The sequence below is a fragment of the Leguminivora glycinivorella genome, chromosome 8 (assembly GCF_023078275.1).
Source record: "Leguminivora glycinivorella isolate SPB_JAAS2020 chromosome 8, LegGlyc_1.1, whole genome shotgun sequence".
Classification (NCBI taxonomy): domain Eukaryota; kingdom Metazoa; phylum Arthropoda; class Insecta; order Lepidoptera; family Tortricidae; genus Leguminivora; species Leguminivora glycinivorella.
The window spans coordinates 21,373,594-21,393,607 of NC_062978.1; the positions used below are offsets into that span (position 1 = coordinate 21,373,594).

Consider the following 20,014-nt stretch of genomic DNA (forward strand, 5'->3'; position numbering starts at 1 on the left):
TTCTGTACACTACAAGAAGGGCTTAAGCGCCACCTTTTTAGTAGGAACTTAAGTCATTTTTGCGAATAATCGATATTTTGAACAAAACTAAACAGAAATGAGTTTATATATAATATTCAAACGCGATCACACAATTTAAATAGATTTGGTAACTCCTTGCAGCGGCAGTGAGTGAAATTCGTAATTGAGTTTTTTTCTTTTAAGGCAGCGTTCCCACTTAAGCGTCGCGTGTCTCGGGGCGCGCAGCGGACGTCTGCGCCACGCCGCCTCAGTGTAACGGCGCGGACGTCCGTTGCGCGCCCCGAGTCACGCGACGCTTAAGTGGGAACGCTAGCTTAGTCCGACTTACGTTTTACTGTAGATTTCTAATAGGTTTTCCTGTAATCTATAGATTGAAAACTATCTCGTGTATTTTCTTGAAAATTTTACGCTTAGTAGTTTCGGAGTTAAGGGGGGGGGAGATGGTAATTTTTTGCCTATTTTCTTAAATTACTTTCCATAATTTTGAAATACTTACAAAACGCACTTTCATTTGATATGTAACACACTATAGTTCTAGAAACATTGATTTTTTATTTTCACTTTTTACCCCTCAAAAGTGGCCCTATAATTGAATTTTCTTAATTTAAATTACATGTCCGTCTTTGGGTCACAGGTTTTCCTTTTTGAGGTACGGAACCCTAAAAAACACTAAATCTAAATCGGTTCATGCGTTCGGAAGCTACGATGCCATAGACAGACACACACACACAGACAGACAGACAGACAGCCACGTCAAACTTATAATACCCCGTCGTTTTTGCGTCGGGGGTTAAAAATAGTGACATTTTCTCTCATCTTAAAAAACATTAAAGGTCGACACGTGCCATGGATGCCGAATGGCACAAACGCTAGTAGATATCTATCTCTATCGCTCTTGCGTATTGGCGCGACAGAGCCAGACTACCTTTCGCGGCGTTTCGTTTTCGTTTCGCGTCGGAGAAACGCCATTCGGCTACGGGGCCTCAAACTTTTATTGCCTAGTTCCCTGGTTTATTATACTAATAAGAAAATAACTACTATACAAGTAAAGTTTACCTGGATAAGTCCGGATTATTTTTAGCCGTGTTGGAAGAATATCACGAAAAATACATCAGTTACTTCATTTATTATTACGATCACTCCACATTCACAATACACAAACACTATAGCCCGGATTGTACAATAACACACCCGGAAACAACGTGTATACCGATAGCGCCGAGTTTCCGAAAACATTACACTGAACAGGGTGGAGGGTGGAGGGGTCCGTAGGCGGCTGGAGCAAGCCCAGCTGAGTCAGGCATTCTGCCAGGATACCGGTTTGGCAGTATCCAATGAGGATTACCTCCACCTCTGAGGAAAAAAAAAACTTAACCAAAACAAGCTTTTATTATAAATACCTATATATAATACTAGCTTTTTCCCGCGGCTTTGCTCGCGTTACAAAGAGACAAAAAGTAGCCTATGTCACTCTCCATCCCTTCAACTATCTTCACTTAAAAAATAACGTCAATTCGTGTCTCCGTGTTGCCGTGAAAGACGGACAAACAAACAGACACACACACTTTCCCATTTATAATATTAAGTATGGAAGTATGGATTCAACGTACTATGGTGTTAGACTTATGTCTTTTATTAAGCGACTAAACATAAGTAAAGAATGATGTCCGGAAACTACGCAATAAACATCTTGCATTTTTTTTTTAATACACAAAAATGTACAAATGGCGGACTTAATGCCAAAAGGCATTCTCTACCTACTATAATACGTTAAAGTTATGTATTTCACGCCAAAAATTACGTATATTTCCTGTGACGTTTGCACAAGGCAAACTTAATGCCATGAGGCATTCTCTACTAGTCAACCATATAACGTTTCATGTAGAAGGAACGTCACACACAGACCCCAACGCACCGATAATGTGTTCCCAGATCGCGTATAATTACTATCAGTGGCGGTCTATAGCGGTCTAGAAGCGCTGGTAGCCTAGCGGAAAGTACGTGCAACTTTCGTTCTGGAGGTCGCGGGTTCGAACCCCGGCTCGCACTAATGAGTTTTTCGGAATTCATGTGCGAAACGTCATTTGATATCTGCCAGTAGCTTTTCGGTGAAGGGAAACATGGTGATCAAACCGGACTAATTCCAATAAGGTCTAGTTAGCCTTCGGGTTGGAAGTTCCGATGGCAGTCGCTTTCGTAAAAACTAGTGCCTACGCCAAACATTGGGATTAGTTGTCAAAACGGACCATGAGCCGTGGCAAATGCCGGGATAACGCAAGGAGGACGATGATGACTGAATAGGCCTGGCCTAGCCAAGGTTTGTCTCTTCATTACAATCATTACTCTTTCGCTTCGTTTGCTACTCATAGAAAACATAACGATTGACATGAGGGCTTCGTGGGCAGGTGAAATTGTTCGTAAAATCGTTTGCACAGTCATGTCCGCGGTCAGTGCCGTTGCCACACTCAAATCACTCGATTCAAACTTTAAGATACATCAAATCGGATACGATATAAATAAAAAAAATAAAAAATAAAAAAGCCTTATATTTCTTACAACTTATAAAACGATAAAATACAATTTAAACTTATTTCTACATAATCTAATCTAATACATTTTACATACTAATACTTTTACTATTGCGGTTTGTAAGAACCCCTCGCTACTCGAAGGTGAAGGCCTCCTCTAGTGATCTCCAAGCGTCTCTATTGTTTGCTTTATGCATCCATTGATCCCCAGCAAGTCTTACTATGTCGTCAGTCCATCGGGCTTTGGGTTTGCCTTGCTTTCTCGTACCTGATGGTTGCCACACTCAAATCACTCGATTCAAACTTTAAGATACATCAAATCGGATACGATATAAATAGAGTTAACTTAATTTTTTTTGCAAAAATGTTATTTTTGGCACCTTTTATCGCCGACTGTACCTTTCTCTCAACAGTCATCTACTGCTCTCCGATACGTTTTAAAAAACCCCTTACTCGATGGGGATACGACGTTTCATAACAGAGTGCCTATGACCACCTTTCTGCTCCATCATCAGATCAGCTCCATGATACCATAATATTGCATTGTTACTTGATTTTCATATGTGTGGAAAATTTCAGCTCAATGAAAAACCGAGAAATGGGTCAAATTTAGCTTCTACGTTTTGACCCAAACTAACAAGGCAAGTTAAAAAATTGTAAAAATTATAATTCAGGTAAAGAATAAACACAAATGATTATTATTATTACAACTATAATTAAATAAACCATAATAAGGCTACAGACACACAGACAGGTCGCTCTGTGATAGATCCGCTTGGTTTTTGTATTTGGTTGGTTAACTGACTTCACAATGACGCGTGTCAAATGAACGCAGTAAAATCCACTGAGTTGTCCGTCTTTAATCGAAGCTTGCAGCTTTCGGGCGTCTATTTTTGTAAGTTGATTAACAAAAATATTAAAAATCCCTCGTTCCTTGATATTTAATTGCATCAACACAAAAATTATGAACATTCAAGCCTTCCCAACTTCAGTACAAAATCTGACACGCTCGGACTGTATACAAATAGATGAACTTGTTTCTTTTATCCAAATCTAGTTCTGTGGTTACATGAGCTAATATTTGACATATCCTTAAGTTCGCATGGGTTAGATTATCATCCTTTATCGCCCACGCGCGTTTTCGGAGGGTGCGTCCCAGGAGTTTTCGGAGGGTAATATATATAATTTCATGTTACTAACATTCAGCAGCAATAATGAACGTTAGATATAACACCAACATCAATACTTTTGTAAGAAATAACGCTGAATTGCAATAATATTAGTTTTACATAACGTTTCTTAATATAACGTTTACATTACTTAATTTCAGTTATACCATACACTGCGTATACCGTTCACCATGCATAACATTTCTTAATATAACGTTTACATTAGCTAATTTCAGTTTATATACCATACAGTAAGTATACCGCCCACCATAAATAATATCAGTTTATATATTGGGTTGGTAAGAAAGTAATGAGCGAATCATAACCAATATTGTAATTTTTATTTAATTTATTATTTTAATCATTTATCAAAAATATAACGGCCTTCGTAATCTACTACTTGTCTCCATCGTTCTGGTAAAGAATGAATAGCATCGGCGAAGAAGTTCTTAGGTTTAGATTCAAAAAACTCAGCTATGTACTGTCGTAGATGGGCTTGATCATCGAACTTTTTTTCATTCAAGGCATTGCTTAGCGATCTGAACAATGCGTAATCCGTAGGTGCGAAGTCTGGAGAGTACGGTGGATGAGGTATCACTTTCCAACCTAGCTCCAATAGCTTTAGCCGAGTCACTTTTGCAATGTGTGGGCGAGCATTGTCGTGTAAGAAAAAACTTTAGCATGCTGTGGACGATTCTGACAGATTTTTTGGTTTAAATTTTCAAGCTGATTACAGTATACTGATGCGGTAACAATCATTCCACTTGGTAGGAGTTCCCAGTGAATAATACCATGAATATCCCACCAAACGGACAGCATAACTTTTTTCGGGTGAGGCTCTGTTTTTGGTGCCTCTATTCCTTTTTCGTTTGGAGCTAGCCACTGACGTTTGCGTGTGTGATTTATATATAAGACCCATTTTTCATCTCCAGTGATAAGATGGTCCAACCAGTTGAATGTGCGGCGAAAAGACAGAAGTTGTATGCAGATATCGGCACGGCGGTTTAGTTGATCTCTATCAAGTTCGTGCGGTATCCAAACACTATTTGTAGTATTTTCCCAACTCGTGTAAATGTGTTTCTATGGTGACATGAGAGCAGCCTAACTCGGTAGCAAGAGTACGACTCGTTAGCCTCGGATCTCCTTCAATTAAGGTTTTTAATTTGGCTACATCAATCTTCACCGGTCGACCAGACTTAGGTTGATCTGATAATGAAAAGTCGCCACTACGAAACCGCTGGAACCATCGTTTCGCCGTGGCCTCAGACACAACTTCAGGAGCAACACGCTGACATATATTACGCACTGCTTCGGCGGCTGAATGGCCAGACTGAAATTCATATAGTAAGCAATGCCTTACATGCACTTTTAATTCGTCCATTTTCTTCCTTATATTAGCTCGGCGACAGCTAGTGAATGACTGACGAGAAACTGTGCGACTCGCCCTTTATATACTTTCGGCCATAGAAGATTCTAGAACTCTCTCAAAAATTTTATGTGGAATTCAATCGATCGCTTATTACTTTCTTACCAACCCAATACCATATCGTTCTCCATATATAAAATTTAACTGTTGCTAAGAAAGTAGGTTTAGGTTAGGTTAGAACTGCGACCCCCACACAAAACTGTTGCTAAGAAAGTAGGTTTAGGTTAGGTTGGAACTGCGACCCCCATACAAAACTGTTTCTAAGAAAGTAGGTTTAGGTTAGGTTAGAACTGCGACCCCCACACAAAACTGTTGCTAAGAAAGTATGTTTAGGTTATGTTAGAACTGCGACCCGCACACAAAACTGTTGCTAAGAAAGTAGGTTTAGGTTAGGTTAGAACTGCGACCCCCACACAAAACTGTTGCTAAGAAAGTAGGTTTAGGTTAGGTTAGAACTGCGACCCCCACACAAAACTGTTGCTAAGAAAGTAGGTTTAGGTTAGGTTAGACCTGCGACCCCCACACAAAACTGTAGCTAAGAAAGTAGGTTTATGTTAGGTTAGAACTGCGACCCCCACACAAAACAGTTGCTAAGAAAGTAGGTTTTGGTTAGGTTAGAACTGCGACCCCCATACAAAACTGTTGCTAAGAAAGTAGGTTTAGGTTAGGTTAGAACTGCGACCCCCACACAAAACTCTTGCTAAGAAAGTAGGTTTAGGTTAGGTTAGAACTGTGACCCTCACACAAAATTGTTGCTAAGAAAGCAGGTTTAGGTTAGGTTAGAACTGCGACCCCCACACAAAACTGTTGCTAAGAAAGTGGGTCAGGTTAGGTTATTATGCATTTCAAATCTTAGACACAGAATGAACATATGTTATTAATATTAGATATCCTAAACGTTATAAACATAGATCTTAGATATTAACAACATTACACCTTTTGATGTTAGAATAGTTGATTAATATATGATATTAAGGGTAAATCTACAGTCACTAACCTTACACTTTATACAAACTACCTATTAGAATCTATGGATAAAAGAATACAGGTTGATGTGATATTTACTGATTTCAAAAAGGCGTTTGATAAGGTTGACCATTTACTGCTTCTGGAAAAACTGGCTTACAATGGTATTCGGGGGAACCTACTACGCTGGTTTATCTGCTACCTTTCCAACCGGACCCAAGTCATTACAGTGAATGGATTTAAGTCTGACTTTACAACGGTATCTTCTGGCGTAATTCAAGGTTCTATTTTAGGTCCCTTGCTATATATCGTTTTTATAAATGACATAAAGAATTGTTTTAACAATTGTAGTATTCTCATGTTTGCAGATGACTTAAAAATCTTTAAATCAGTGAAATCTTCTAGTGACATCCACTTAATTCAAGAAGATATCAACAACTTTACCTCGTATTGCCATAAAAATAAACTTCAATTAGCGAGTGATAAATGTATGCACTTGAGTTTTACTAAAAATAAAAAAAGAGCATTTGACTCCGAATACAAGATTGACAATATGGCCATTAAAAAAGTATCATCTGTAAGGGACTTAGGTATATTATTTGACAGTAAACTTGATTTTAACAATCACATTGAACGAATTATTTCTAAAGCATACCAAATGTTGGGATTTGTTCTTAGAACAGCAAAAGTCTTCAAAAAATCATCAACGTATATTCTTTTATACAAAGCTCTTGTTAGGCCGCATTTGGAATATGCCTCAATAGTTTGGAACCCATTCTATTAAAAGTATTCCAACGCAATTGAAATGGTCCAAAAAAAGTTTTTGCGGGCTACACACAGACGCTTAACTGGCAAACGTATGTCCTATTGTAAATTACTAAAACATTACAAGCTAACCTCCCTCGACTCGAGGCGCAAGTGTTCCGATATGATGGTCCTTCACAACATATGCAGAGACAAGTACAATTGCTCGGAACTGCTTGAGAGCATCCGTTTCAGGGTCCCCGCACGCAGTACTGCCCGACGTAACGCCTTGTTCGCCGTCCCGACATGTTCATCTAACGCTGGAATTCGTGCACCTTTACGCCGCCTTTGTAATACGTACAACAAGCTGTTCACGGCCGTAGACATTTTCAATACAAGTAGAACAAGTTTCCAGAAACAAGTCCTTGATACTTTGGCACAGACAACTTGATACTTTAGTTGTACAATTTAATTAGTATTAGTAGTATTAATCACTTTATTGTGTTTATATACAAGCTGTAGGAATAGAGATACGTCATTAGTTCCATCATTACTTAGCCGTTAAGTGCTTTAAGCTTAATTTACTGTAGTAATATAAGTGTCTTATCTATATTTTGAAGAGTTCTCAGTGAGAGCGTCTTAGGAGGTAGGTGCACATCTCTTGAACAGTGTATATCGTATCTAATGTAATTTTGTTTGTGCTTACTTCTGTTGTTTCTCCAATAAAGAAAATAAAAAAATAAAATATTAGGCATCCCGAACGTTATATACATTAATCTTTATATACACTGATATTATAGAGAATAAACATTATTCACTTCGAAATTAGATGATTTGCTATTATCGATTCTGAGCATTATGTCCAGTGAACGTTATGCTGAACAAGCTTATACAAAGTGAGCGTATATGTTATAAGTAATATACGATACGTTCTTTTATCTCGTATTACTTACCCGTTTTCGGAGTCCCTTAACTTTGGTTTCTCCCAAAACCCTGAAGAAACTTCTTATACACTTCGTATCATCCACGATGGCGTGCAGATTTATCAAAGTTAGCCTTTAGTAATATGAAATTACGAGTCAATTCTCGCGTCTTCGTGAGTGACACTACTGAGCTAAGGAACCGGATCCTTAAGTGAACCAAAAAACTTGGAGCGACCAATTACATGGTATAATAAATTACAGTCATTATAATCTCTGCGAAGTTGTCAGCGCCAGCGACTAATAACTCATATAGACTGCTGGTCTTCATACAAAATTTATTTATTTGGGGTTCCAATTGTAATTGAAATATAACTGCATAGGCAGAAAATCCTTTTGTCGCGTTCTATAAAAATGTTCTGACAGATTATTCGTTATGACGACCGGTCTGGCGCAGTCGGTAGTGACCCTGCCTGCTACGCCGCGGTCCCGGGTTCGAATCCCGGTAAGGGCATTTATTTGTGTGACGAGCACAGATATTTGTTCCTGAGTCATGGATGTTTTCTATGTATATAAGTATTTGTATATTATATATATCGTTGTCTGAGTACCCACAACACAAGCCTTCTTGAGCTTACCGTGGGGCTCAGTCAATCTGTGTAAGAATGTCCTATAATATTTATTTATTTATTATATTATTTATTTATTCGTTCATATTAAGCCTCGTCCTTACAGTAAGCGACAAGAAGTCTTCACAGTCAAGTCACGATTGTCTTAAGCGCCTTACGCGCTATTGCATGGCGTTCAAGTCTTGTATGGCAATTTCCACATAATATTATGAAATTTTCAAAATCAACAGATTTAAGTCACAACATTTCTAGAAGAGAACAGCCGAACATACAAAACGCAAATTTAATAATTAACAATACATCTAGATTTGCACTGATAGCATGGTTGCCTGATAAACGATAAAACATCAGGCCGTCCCTACCGCACTTACAAATAGTGCGAAACGGAAGGCCTGATTCTCTATCATTTATCGTGCGAACATGATTGCCTGCTTGCATACATACTTCCCTAAACGTTCTACTAAACAAAAATGGACTTATATAAGAAAAAAAAGAATTTGCGCGATTTTGCAGTTTTTATTATTTACTCGTCTACCGATCTTATACAGGCTGTACTTTAAATGACGTAACTGTATGAGAACAGAGCGGCACTTACATCGCACGTAGCGTATTGGCCGAAAACAGCAAAAACTTTGGGAACCGTTCTGTACGACATTGAAAACCCAATTTCAACTTGTATTAACAGGGTCGTAAACGAGTTTTTAAAATGCTACATACTCATGCGTGCGTGCAACCTCTTTCGGAGCAAGAGGGTCTCAGTCACCCGGATATTTGTTTTTATTACAATGAATTATTTATTTTGCTGACTGCCTTAGTAGGTATGTACGGCATTGCGTATTAACTTAGTACTTCGTCATCATAATCACAAGCCTCTGCGTCTATTGCAGACGATTTACGCATTGCAGTTTTGACAACATGTTTCTTAGAGGCTGATTCGTGAGCGGCACGAACTATCACATTTTTGACAGAGAAAACTCATACCACCAGACCCTTTAGCACAACTTACCTTGTCGCGCGCGAGTCCATACATCAAGCGCGACTTCAAGTATGGACTGGGGACCGTAGAGCTGGCAGCTTCTTCGCTCAGCATAAGCGTTGCGATTCTACGAGGTAATGCTGCCAGCATCTACGGAACATTGCCGAAGGGGGAATTTTTATATAGCCTAAATTAAAAATAAAATAAAAATTCCCCCTTCGGCAATGTTCCGTAGATGCTTGCAGCATTACCTCACTGAATCGCAACGCTTATGCTGAGCGAAGAAGCTGCCAGCTCTACGGTCCCCAGTCCATACTTGAAGTCGCGCTTGATGTATGGACTCGCGTGCGACAAGGCAAGTTGTGCTAATGGGGCTGAAGTTTCAGTCTCCAGTTTGTTTTCTGCGACACCTTTTGCTATAGACTAATGATAACCTATAAAAATACTGTGATCTATCACTATAATAAATACTGGATCACAATCTCAAAACCTATTCATACTGTGATACGTCAATAAACTAGACACAATGCACGATCAATGCATATCACGATATTTGATGTGCTCATCTCTTTTGTCATAACATAATATACAAGTACATTGTAATGATCGTAATTTTACATTCTTAATCTATGCTGTACAAAGTTACAAACGTTATCTTTAGCAGATCAGAGCGTGCTCTTAACTATTCTAAATTATCGGCACGTGTTGATAATATTTTTCCCCTCACTAGCTCGGAAACACGTGTTTTGTCCTTTAATACCAGCGGGTAAAAACGCATTTTATCCACTAGTGGGTAAAGTAATTTGACCTTGAATAAAGACAAATTAACTGCTTTAAAATTGATAAAAGTAGGTGAATCTAGTAATAAAGATGATTTACCTCCTGTGGAACTACTGGAAGCAGTGATAAACGCATTTTTTGCGTTGTAGTTTCCTCGCTATAGTGAGGGGAAAAGTTTTGTGTTACACTCGGGTGAAAAATGTATTTTACTTCTCGTGTGTTAAAAAATTCGCAAGTTCAGGATTCTATTCTCGAACCACTCGCTTCGCTCGTGGTTCAACTATAGAATCCTTTCACTTGCTCGTTTTTCAATTCCACACTCGCCGTTAAAATACAACTTTGCCCCCTTGTATAACAAATAACTATTTCTAACCAAAGTAATTTGGATTTGGCATAGACAATGGTTTTTAACCCCCGACGCAAAAACGACAGGGTGTTATAAGTTTGACGTGTCTGTCTGTCTGTTTGTGTGTGTGGTATGTCTGTGGCATCGTAGCTCCCGAACCGAACTGATGTACCGATTTAGATTTAGAAGGTAAACTGCAGTTTTTTTTTTCACCGAACAGATCGACTGGGAAAATATCTAAGTAATGATATTTTGTACATAATTTCCGAAAAACTTTTTGAACTCGCGACCTCCGGCAGTTTGAAGGTCGTTATATTTATTCATTAAGTAGAGGTATATTATGTATACATATTATAATACAGGACGTTTCAATGAATGTAATACAAAATAATCACTTATTTTGTATTAAATTCATTGAAACAGTTGTATTATAATATGTATAATTTCAGGTCTATTAACGAATGAACGTATTCAGAATTTAAAATCCTACGTATTCAATTTTACAAATTTTACAAACAGACAGACAGACAGGTCAAACTTCCCCCTTCGTTTTTGCGTCGGGGGTTAAAAACTAGGCTCAAACTATTTTCTCTTAACAACTAGGCTTGTGCCGTTTCGTTCGTTGATCGGAGCGCTCCTTTCTCGTTCAATCGCTCCCGTGAACTAGTTCGCTCTTTTAGGTCTTTTGCTCATTTAGTTCAGCCAGACCAGCGATCACTGCGGTCGGAAAGATCAGAACGAATGGGACCGAATAGTGTCAAAATTATACGAATAGTCCACAGATAGTAACATTCCGGGCCGAAAGGTTGTAAGTAACCGAAGTTTAATATGAAAACTTGACTTTTTTTGTTGCTCTGCTAAGTAGCTCTCGCTCTCGGTCGGCGCAGTCACACATTCGTTCTCGATCCAAACCGCTCGCGCCCGCCGATCCTATACTGAACTAAATGAGCAAAGACCGATTCTCAGACCACGGAAAGATTCAGTTTATTTCGGTCATTGATGGGATTTTATTCCTAACAGTTCATAGTTCGTGAACGACACAAGCCTATTAACAACCTAGGTAGGGTAAACAATGATACTAATGTTTATTAACTGGTTTAAGATGAGTTTGAAAAACATGTTTTGTATTAGGTTCATTTAAAATTTGTTTATGATGTTTATAAAATTTCACTCACGGCCCCGGTACCGTGAACTTGAAAATGAATCGCTTCAGAATGGCGTTTGCTGCGTAAACAACATTATTCTCCACATAATTATATTTCTGCTGATCGAGTTTGATGTGTAAACAATTACTCGGCCAATGAATAATATTTACCTACTGAGTGACGTAACTCGATTTAAATTGATTTCGAATAGAGAAACGATGTCGATTAATATGATTTTGATGCCTAGCGACAATCTTTCGCACATTAGGTACTCGTATACTTCCAAGTAAGAAGATTTATTAATAATTGATTTAACGGAAAGCCTAATTATTCACTAAAAGATTAATAGAATAAAAGAAAAATGTAGACACAATTATTATTAGACAGGTAGATTTTTTTTTTTACAAATCATACAGAACTATAGTGTAGAGATAACTTAACCGAAGTAGCAAAAACAAGAGTTTTAAAGAAAACGAATGTGATTTTGCAGTGACAGGTTGCTAGGCGAACTTAAATAATAATCGCCTCACAACCCTATCCCACAGTAGACCTACGTCAAAATAAGTTTCTGATACCTAAATCTAATTAAAAAAAATATGGAATAAACTAATCTGTGTTCACAAAATAATGGTAATTTATATCTCAACAGCTGTGTCCAAAAAGTCTGTTTACTACATAACTTTTGCGAATCTTACCACGCGGGCAATGTCAGTGTCAATTTTCTCTATGATTGTTTTTAATATTTATTTTTAGGGATATCACACGACACAACTAAATAATATCGGTTTCAGTAACAGTTACAGAAAATATACATTACAATATGTACCTATACATTTTTTTTATACCACGTCGGTGGCAAACAGGTACACGGCCTGCCTGATGGAAAGCGGTCATCGTAACCTATGGACGCCTGCAACTCAAGGGGTGTCACGTGCGCGTTGCCGACCCATTAGAAACTATCCACACTCCACAGTCATGTAATAAATAATAGTTATTTGTTATACAAGGGGGCAAAGTTGTATTTTAACGCCGAGTGTGGAATTGAAAAACGAGCAAGTGAAAGGATTCTATAGTTGAACCACGAGTTGAACTTACGAGTTTTTTAACACACGAGAAGCAAAATACATTTGCACCTGAGTGTAACACAAAACTTTTCCCCTCACTATAGCCAGGAAACTACAAGGCAAAAAATGCGTTTATCACTGCTTCCAGTAGTTCCACAGGTGGTAAATCATCTTAATTACTAGATTTACCTACTTTTATCACAGAATATATAATAGTACAAGTACAGAAGGCCCACTGCTTTGATGTTCACGAAATGCCGCATTTTTAAATACCTACAAAATTCTTACAAAGAAACGAGCCGCACGTGCGCGGCGTCCGTTGATAGGGTTACCTATGGATTAAAACGAATTAATACTCACATAAAATGTTATACTATTATATTCAAGTCTTGGGTACTTTCTAGATATATAATACTGTATTTATATATTTTTGCTCAAGTTCCAACATAACAAGCCTTATTGAATTTTTCCGTGGGACTTAATCAGTAGTAGATCTATGTAAGAATGTCCTATGGTATTTATTTTATTCAATATGTAAGTATTATTAGCCATTCCACACGCGGAAATCGCTAAAAAAACCTCGCGACGTAAAGTAACAATAGAAAGTGCTAACATGCATTCAGTGAGAACGCGCGCCACCCCTGAGTAGGCTGCGAACTCGCGGCCGCCAGGATGTACTTGTAGCGCGGCGATAGAACCGTGGAGTGAGCCGCCCCTGATTTTATCAATATTAAAGCAGTTAATTTGACTTTATTCAAGGTCAAATTACTTTACCCACTAGTGGATAAAATGCGTTTTTACCCGCTGGTATTAAAGGACAAAACAGGTGTTTCCGAGCTAGTGAGGAGGCTAGAAAGGAGTTTATTTATATCGTAGGTTCGTATCACTGTTATTAATCCTCGTCAACTATTTCAGGAAGATTCGAACGCATATATGCCTTTAACGCGACAGTACTGCACCGAAATTCCTAGAAAATATACAGCATAGGGGAAGTGAGGGAAGAGTTGTAACTTCATACATCAGTAAATGCAAGTAATTTGTATAGGCATAGTTAAGTGACATCTAGCGACAATCACGCGTCAAATTTAATAGCGTGAAATATCAGTACCACTACTCCGTACTAGGTGTCACAGTCACAGTTACTCGTCTGCCAAAACTTTAATATTAGAGCAGAAGGAATTGAAAACAGAATACTGATTAATACTATTGTAATATTAGCTAAAAATTTGTGAGCATTAGACTTTTCGTTCGTCGCGACATCTATTGATAAGTAGCAGTACTGATAATTTACGCTTCATATTTGACGCGTGATTGGCGCGTGATTGTCGCTAGATGTCACTTAACTATGCCTGTACAAATAACCCGCATTTACTAATGTATGGAGTTACAACTCTTCCCCTACTTATTCCTCTATAATTTTGATATACATTGTCTGTTTATTCCTTTTCCCCTCACTAGCTCGGAAACACGTGTTTTGTCCTTTAATACCAGCGGGTAAAAACGCATTTTATCCACTAGTGGGTAAAGTAATTTGACCTTGAATAAAGTCAAATTAACTGCTTTAAAATTGATAAAAGTAGGTGAATCTAGTAATAAAGATGATTTACCACCTGTGGAACTACTGGAAGCAGTGATAAACGCATTTTTTGCGTTGTAGTTTCCTCGCTATAGTGAGGGGAAAAGTTTTGTGTTACACTCGGGTGCAAATGTATTTTACTTCTCGTGTGTTAAAATTTCACTTGCTTGTTTTTCAATTCCACACTCGGCGTTAAAATACAACTTTGCCCCCTTGTAATAACTATTATTTAGTCCTGTCGTATTAAGCTATGCACCGGGTTTGTAATTATGTACAATTTTATTATGAAAGTCGTTGTGACATCACTTTTGCACTAGCACATTGCTAATTAATTAACATTTCAGTGTCGAATTGTTGATGAAATATGCACAATTGAAATACCTATTATCTGTATTTAAACCCAAACATGCGCCAGCGTGTGAATGTTGAAATGATTAATTAATTATGTATTTCCAGGCCTGCCAGCCGCCACAGCGGCCACTTTACAATGCCAGACGCCGATCGAAAGGACGCTGGCTCTGTCGCGCCAATACGCAAAAGCGATAGAGATAGATTGCATTTTGCAGAAATGCCATTCGGCTACGGGGCCCGGGCTTCTATTTCTTCTATTATTTGATGACCGGTCTGGCCTAGCGCGTAGTGACTCTGCCTGCTAAGCCGCGGTCCCGGGTTCGAATCCTTAATGACTGAGGATATCGACAAAGTAGCGAGTCTATCGGTAAGATTACCTACCTACTCCTTGTCAATAGATGTCGCGACAAAATAAAACCTATAATACTCCTATTTAATTTTCAACTATTTACCTAATACTATAACCAGATTAACCGCACTTTAAATTAAACTATTTCTGCTTGTAACTTTTTCGTTAGTCGCGACACTCGTGCCATCTCGTGTCAAGTAGCGGTACTGATAAATAAACTAGGTACGGGACGCTACCCTACGTAAATAATTAACGTCTTGGTAAGAAAATCAGTGAATGAGTTGAGCATTCTATATATGCTTATTTAACTTCGTTTTATTGGTTGCAAATAGAAAAAAAAGGTTTTTTTTTTTTCAGAATTGTGAAAAAAAAACTTGAAAAAACCTCTACCATTAAGTTTTTTTCTAAATATGTTTTTTTTTTCAGGTGAACAAATACGACAATAACGGTTTTTCGTGAGTTGTAACGTTTCAATAACAATGGCGTACATTTTAATTAGATAAACATACAAATGTTTATTGGGGAATCCCCGATGCGGCGTGGTGGTGTTCCAAAATCAAATAGCGATAACTGCCGACTATAGATTTCTTAAGAGTTACTTTTATAACACCAGAAAAAGTTATTAAATTAAATTCGTTTAATAGTTCACATAAAGTCTTTAACCGTATAAAAGTATAAACTGCTTTGCAAACTTTGAGACTTAGAAGTTTAAAAAAAATATAAAAAATATAATAATATTATAAAAAAAATATAAATTATTATTTTTTAAGCCAGAACTAGTAATGTAGAAATTGCAGAACATTCCCAAAAAGCGGAAACATTCTTGAGAATATTCGCAGAACATTCCTGCAACATGCAATTTATTATTTAAACGACAGAATATATTTGAAATAAAGTTTAAATGGGCATAATATAAATCTATATGTTATTATACATATAATATTGTCTATTACAGTTAGCTATTTTGTTGATAAGTGATAAGTTACCAATAAGTTGCTTAAATTCTCACTATACTTCAGGGAACATTGCGACTTTCAGACTTCACAGTTTTAGTCCTGACTTTTTTAAATTAGGTACCGAACTATTATTTCTTGATGCCAGTTTTTGGTCACATGTCAATATATGTATATAAAAAAAACAAACAAAATAAAAAAAAAAGATCGCTGTCAGGATCGAACTTGAGAACATCGGCATACGAAGCCAGCGCACTACCACGGGACTACGTCTTGACTTGCTGAGTTCGACGAAATTATGGTATAAACTACGAAGTTACTAAGTATTCTGATAAATTCTCGTTCTCGAGAACATTCTCAGAAGTTACCGAAAATTCTCATGAGGAATGTTCTGCAACTTTGGAAACTTCTCGTCCGTGCATTGCTAGCCAGAACCGTTTTTTGCAACCCATTCTCGTGTCCTACATGATGTGGTTTTCGCCTTAAATAATGATAGAGAAGTGTATAATATCAGATTACTGACAGAAAGCTCCCTATTAAGAAATGTTTACTTAGGTCCAATGTTACATTAGGCGTTTGCGTTTTCATGCCGGATTAGGTATTGAAATTCAGCAGGGTTAGCACATGATTGCCGCGACTACCCGTCCTTATGTCATTAATACAGTTAGAATAAAACGTGCCATCTATCTCGCGGCAATCATGTGGTAGGCCTACAGAACAGAGTTACAAGTTCAAAAACAAACTAAGCATGTATGGTATAAGAGGAAACTTATTTAAGAGGAAGAACGCAATATACAGACATACCCAAAATATGCAACGCAACAAAAAACCTATGTAAATATGCTTCTAAAGAGCAATGTACTCAGCGTGGGGTTCCACAGGGAAGTGTGCTCGGCCCCCTATTGTTCTTAATTTATATTGATGACATGCCTACTAATGCCAATTATTCTATAGTTTTATTTGCGGACGATAATACATGAACGCGGAGCCTCCTGATACAGGTATATTATACTTAAAAGGAAGCTCCAACCTATAACTAAAAATGTAACCATTTATTATCGAAATAAATAAATATATTTTTTTTTTCATTTTTCAATACATCAATTATCATATTTAAAAAAAACAAATATAAAGTTTAAACAGTAACAGTAAGTTTTATAGTTAAAACATCAATTATCAGTTGTAATAATTTAAATAATTATGAACATGACATTACTGCAGAATTGAATTGTATAATAACATGGCTTAATTACAATAATTTAGTAATTCATTTGAAAAAAAAACTAATATAATGCATTTCCGTCAACGGACACTTTGAGACAGTAATGAAAATATCAAATTATGAGAAATTTTTAGTGTGTTAAATGATTTCACAGGTTCGTTTTCTTTCAACCCCTTATTTGCCAAGAGTGGCACTTTGGCTTTAGCAGTTTCATGTGCTCTGCCTATCCCTTTTTGGGATACAGGCGTGATTGTATGTATGTAGACATCTAAGCTGATCCAGTGAAGCTCTGGTAATATTACTTATTATAATTATTATAATTTATGCTTTTTTTTCTCACCATCAACCTAAAAATATAACGATAAAACATTTAAACGTATATTAGTGACATAATTAATTCATAACCGGTTTTAAAACCAGCTGCAGCGGCCACTTAAAATAATAACATCATTTACCATATTTTATTATTCTAATCTAAAACCTAGATGACTTAATGCTATGCATTTATTGCAATAGTTCATTATATGTACATATTTCGTCATATTTATACATATTTACATACATACACTACATACATTCTCGTACCTATACATAATTACGCCTGTGTCCCCAAGAAGGGGTAGGCAGAACACATGAAACCAATTAAGTTTCAGTGCCACTCTTGGTAATTAAGGGGTTGAATGAAAACTAAATTGTGATGTTGCAGTGACCGGTTGCCAGCCTCTCGCCTACGCCACAGTTTCGTTCGTCGCGAGATACAAAACACACATTCCAACCAATCATTCCACCACAAAGTAACAATGACTGAGTGTTACGCGCTGTCTGTTGGAAGTTGCATTTAGAAGTTTCATTTCAATAAAAAAAATAACGATAACCCATAATAAGCGATGTCAAGCGATTCGTCTGTGGAATGCTCTCCCTTTGCCTATCAGACAATCTCAGAGCAAACTTACGTTTAAAACCAAGTTGCGTAAGCATCTATTTGAAAACATTCGTGACTAAGTATTTGTATTATGTCTCACACTAGGTACGAAATTATTATATATGTATAATATATATTTATGTATAATATATATTTGTGTTTAATATATATTTTATTTTATTCGAAATATGTATTTATTATATGTATATAAGTAGGTTTATTGCGATAAGTATGAATACTGACTTGTGTTTTCTTATTTAATTTTTTGAAATCCTGCACCAAACTAAGCTTTCTGTTTAGCCCAATGGTTGACTGGTAGAGAATGCCTCAAGGCGTTAAGTCCGCCATTTGTACTCTTTTTTTGTAAATTTGTGCAATAAAATATAAAAATAAAATAAAATTTGTTTATTTCAGGCAGGGCCCATATAATATTAGTACTAACATATAACTGATATAACACTTAAGCTATATTAGTGACTTAAAATTAACATTACATATTTATTTAACTTTAACTGCTATTTTTTTTAATTTAAATATCTGCCGCCCTCAGGGACACCCGGTACGTGCGTGTGCGTTCGTATCCAGTGTCCCTGAATGGGGCAGTCCACCCTGTCACTGATGAATATGCAATAAAGTTTAAATAAATAAATAAATAATAGGCGCCGGTACCTTAGTCCGGAAGGATTTCAGTGGAAATAATCCAAGATGGCGCCTGTAATGTATGGGATATCGATCCGACATCTGATATCGGATCGGGTAATATGAAAACGCACTTAGGTAAGTATATGACATCGTGTATGTCATTTCCAGATTTTTGCGTGCACATAACGGCTTACGCAATAAAGTAGAAACACCTATTGCATTTTTATCGCGTTTCTGTTAAAGACAATCTTGACACAGATTGCATAATGATACATGTTATCCTTGAAAAGGAGAGGACTTTATTACAATGGAATAGCGACGTTCAAATTGACCACAGAGTTATGGAGTTAAGTACGAGTATGCACTAACAGACTTGGGTTTGCATAGATTTATAACCTGTAGTCGAGCTTCCAACGAAAAACCTTATCGATAGTATATCGATATATCGATATTTATATCGGCAGTAATTTTGCAACATAACTACATTATTTATAAGTAGGTTAGGTATTTAGTTTTAAGTTGTTTCATGGTGTTACTATTTTTTCTGAGAGAAATTAAAAAGTAAATAAAAAAAATACTACATAATAAATTCATATTATACTTATTATATTCTTGGAAGAAATCCCTAAATGGGATAAGTTCGCCTTTTTACAAGTAATGTGTTATTTTTTTCTGTTTTTTTTTTTGTGTTTTGTTTTGTACAATAAAGTATTTTACTTCTACTACTATTAATATATTTATATGGTAAAAGTACCAGTCTTCGACACGCTAAAAGTCTTTAGATGACCAACCTTCCTGTCATATTTTACCCAGATGGTGCTGCTATCTATCGATATAGTGAACAAATCAAATTATTTTTCTCTTTATCTTTAGTGTATGGTATCTATTTCAGTTTATAATGAGTTAAGAATTAAATTTCATCTACTGGAACAACTGTCCATTACCGGTGCTTTTAATGAAAATATGCCTTTGATTTAATTTATAAAAATAATAACAAGTAAAAATGTCTGTTGTTTCAGATTAACACGTCAAAATGGCGAAAGGAGAGAAAAATCTACCATTATTTTGGATAATTTTAATTCAACGTAAGTACTTACTAGTTTTACACGTTACTTTTGAAAATAATTAAACTACCCTATTCTACTATCTCGTATTAGAGTCAGACTAAGTTATCAAAATTGCTCTCCATCTAACTAAACCAAATATTGCGAAATAATGAAGTACTTAAAATCCATGTCAATAAAAATTGTTAACAATGTGAACAAACCATTATTTAAAAAATCAA

General features: G+C 36.6%; 1 protein-coding gene across 1 annotated transcript in view; it reads left to right on the forward strand.

The window, feature by feature from the left end:
* LOC125229113 (proton-coupled amino acid transporter-like protein pathetic) overlaps window positions 1-20,014 on the forward strand; it is a 54,514-nt gene that overhangs the window by 16,614 nt on the left and 17,886 nt on the right. Inside the window, exon 2 of the mRNA XM_048133893.1 lies at window positions 19,749-19,814. Coding sequence (XP_047989850.1) covers window positions 19,749-19,814 — 66 coding nt within the window. The remainder of the gene's footprint in view (window positions 1-19,748; window positions 19,815-20,014) is intronic.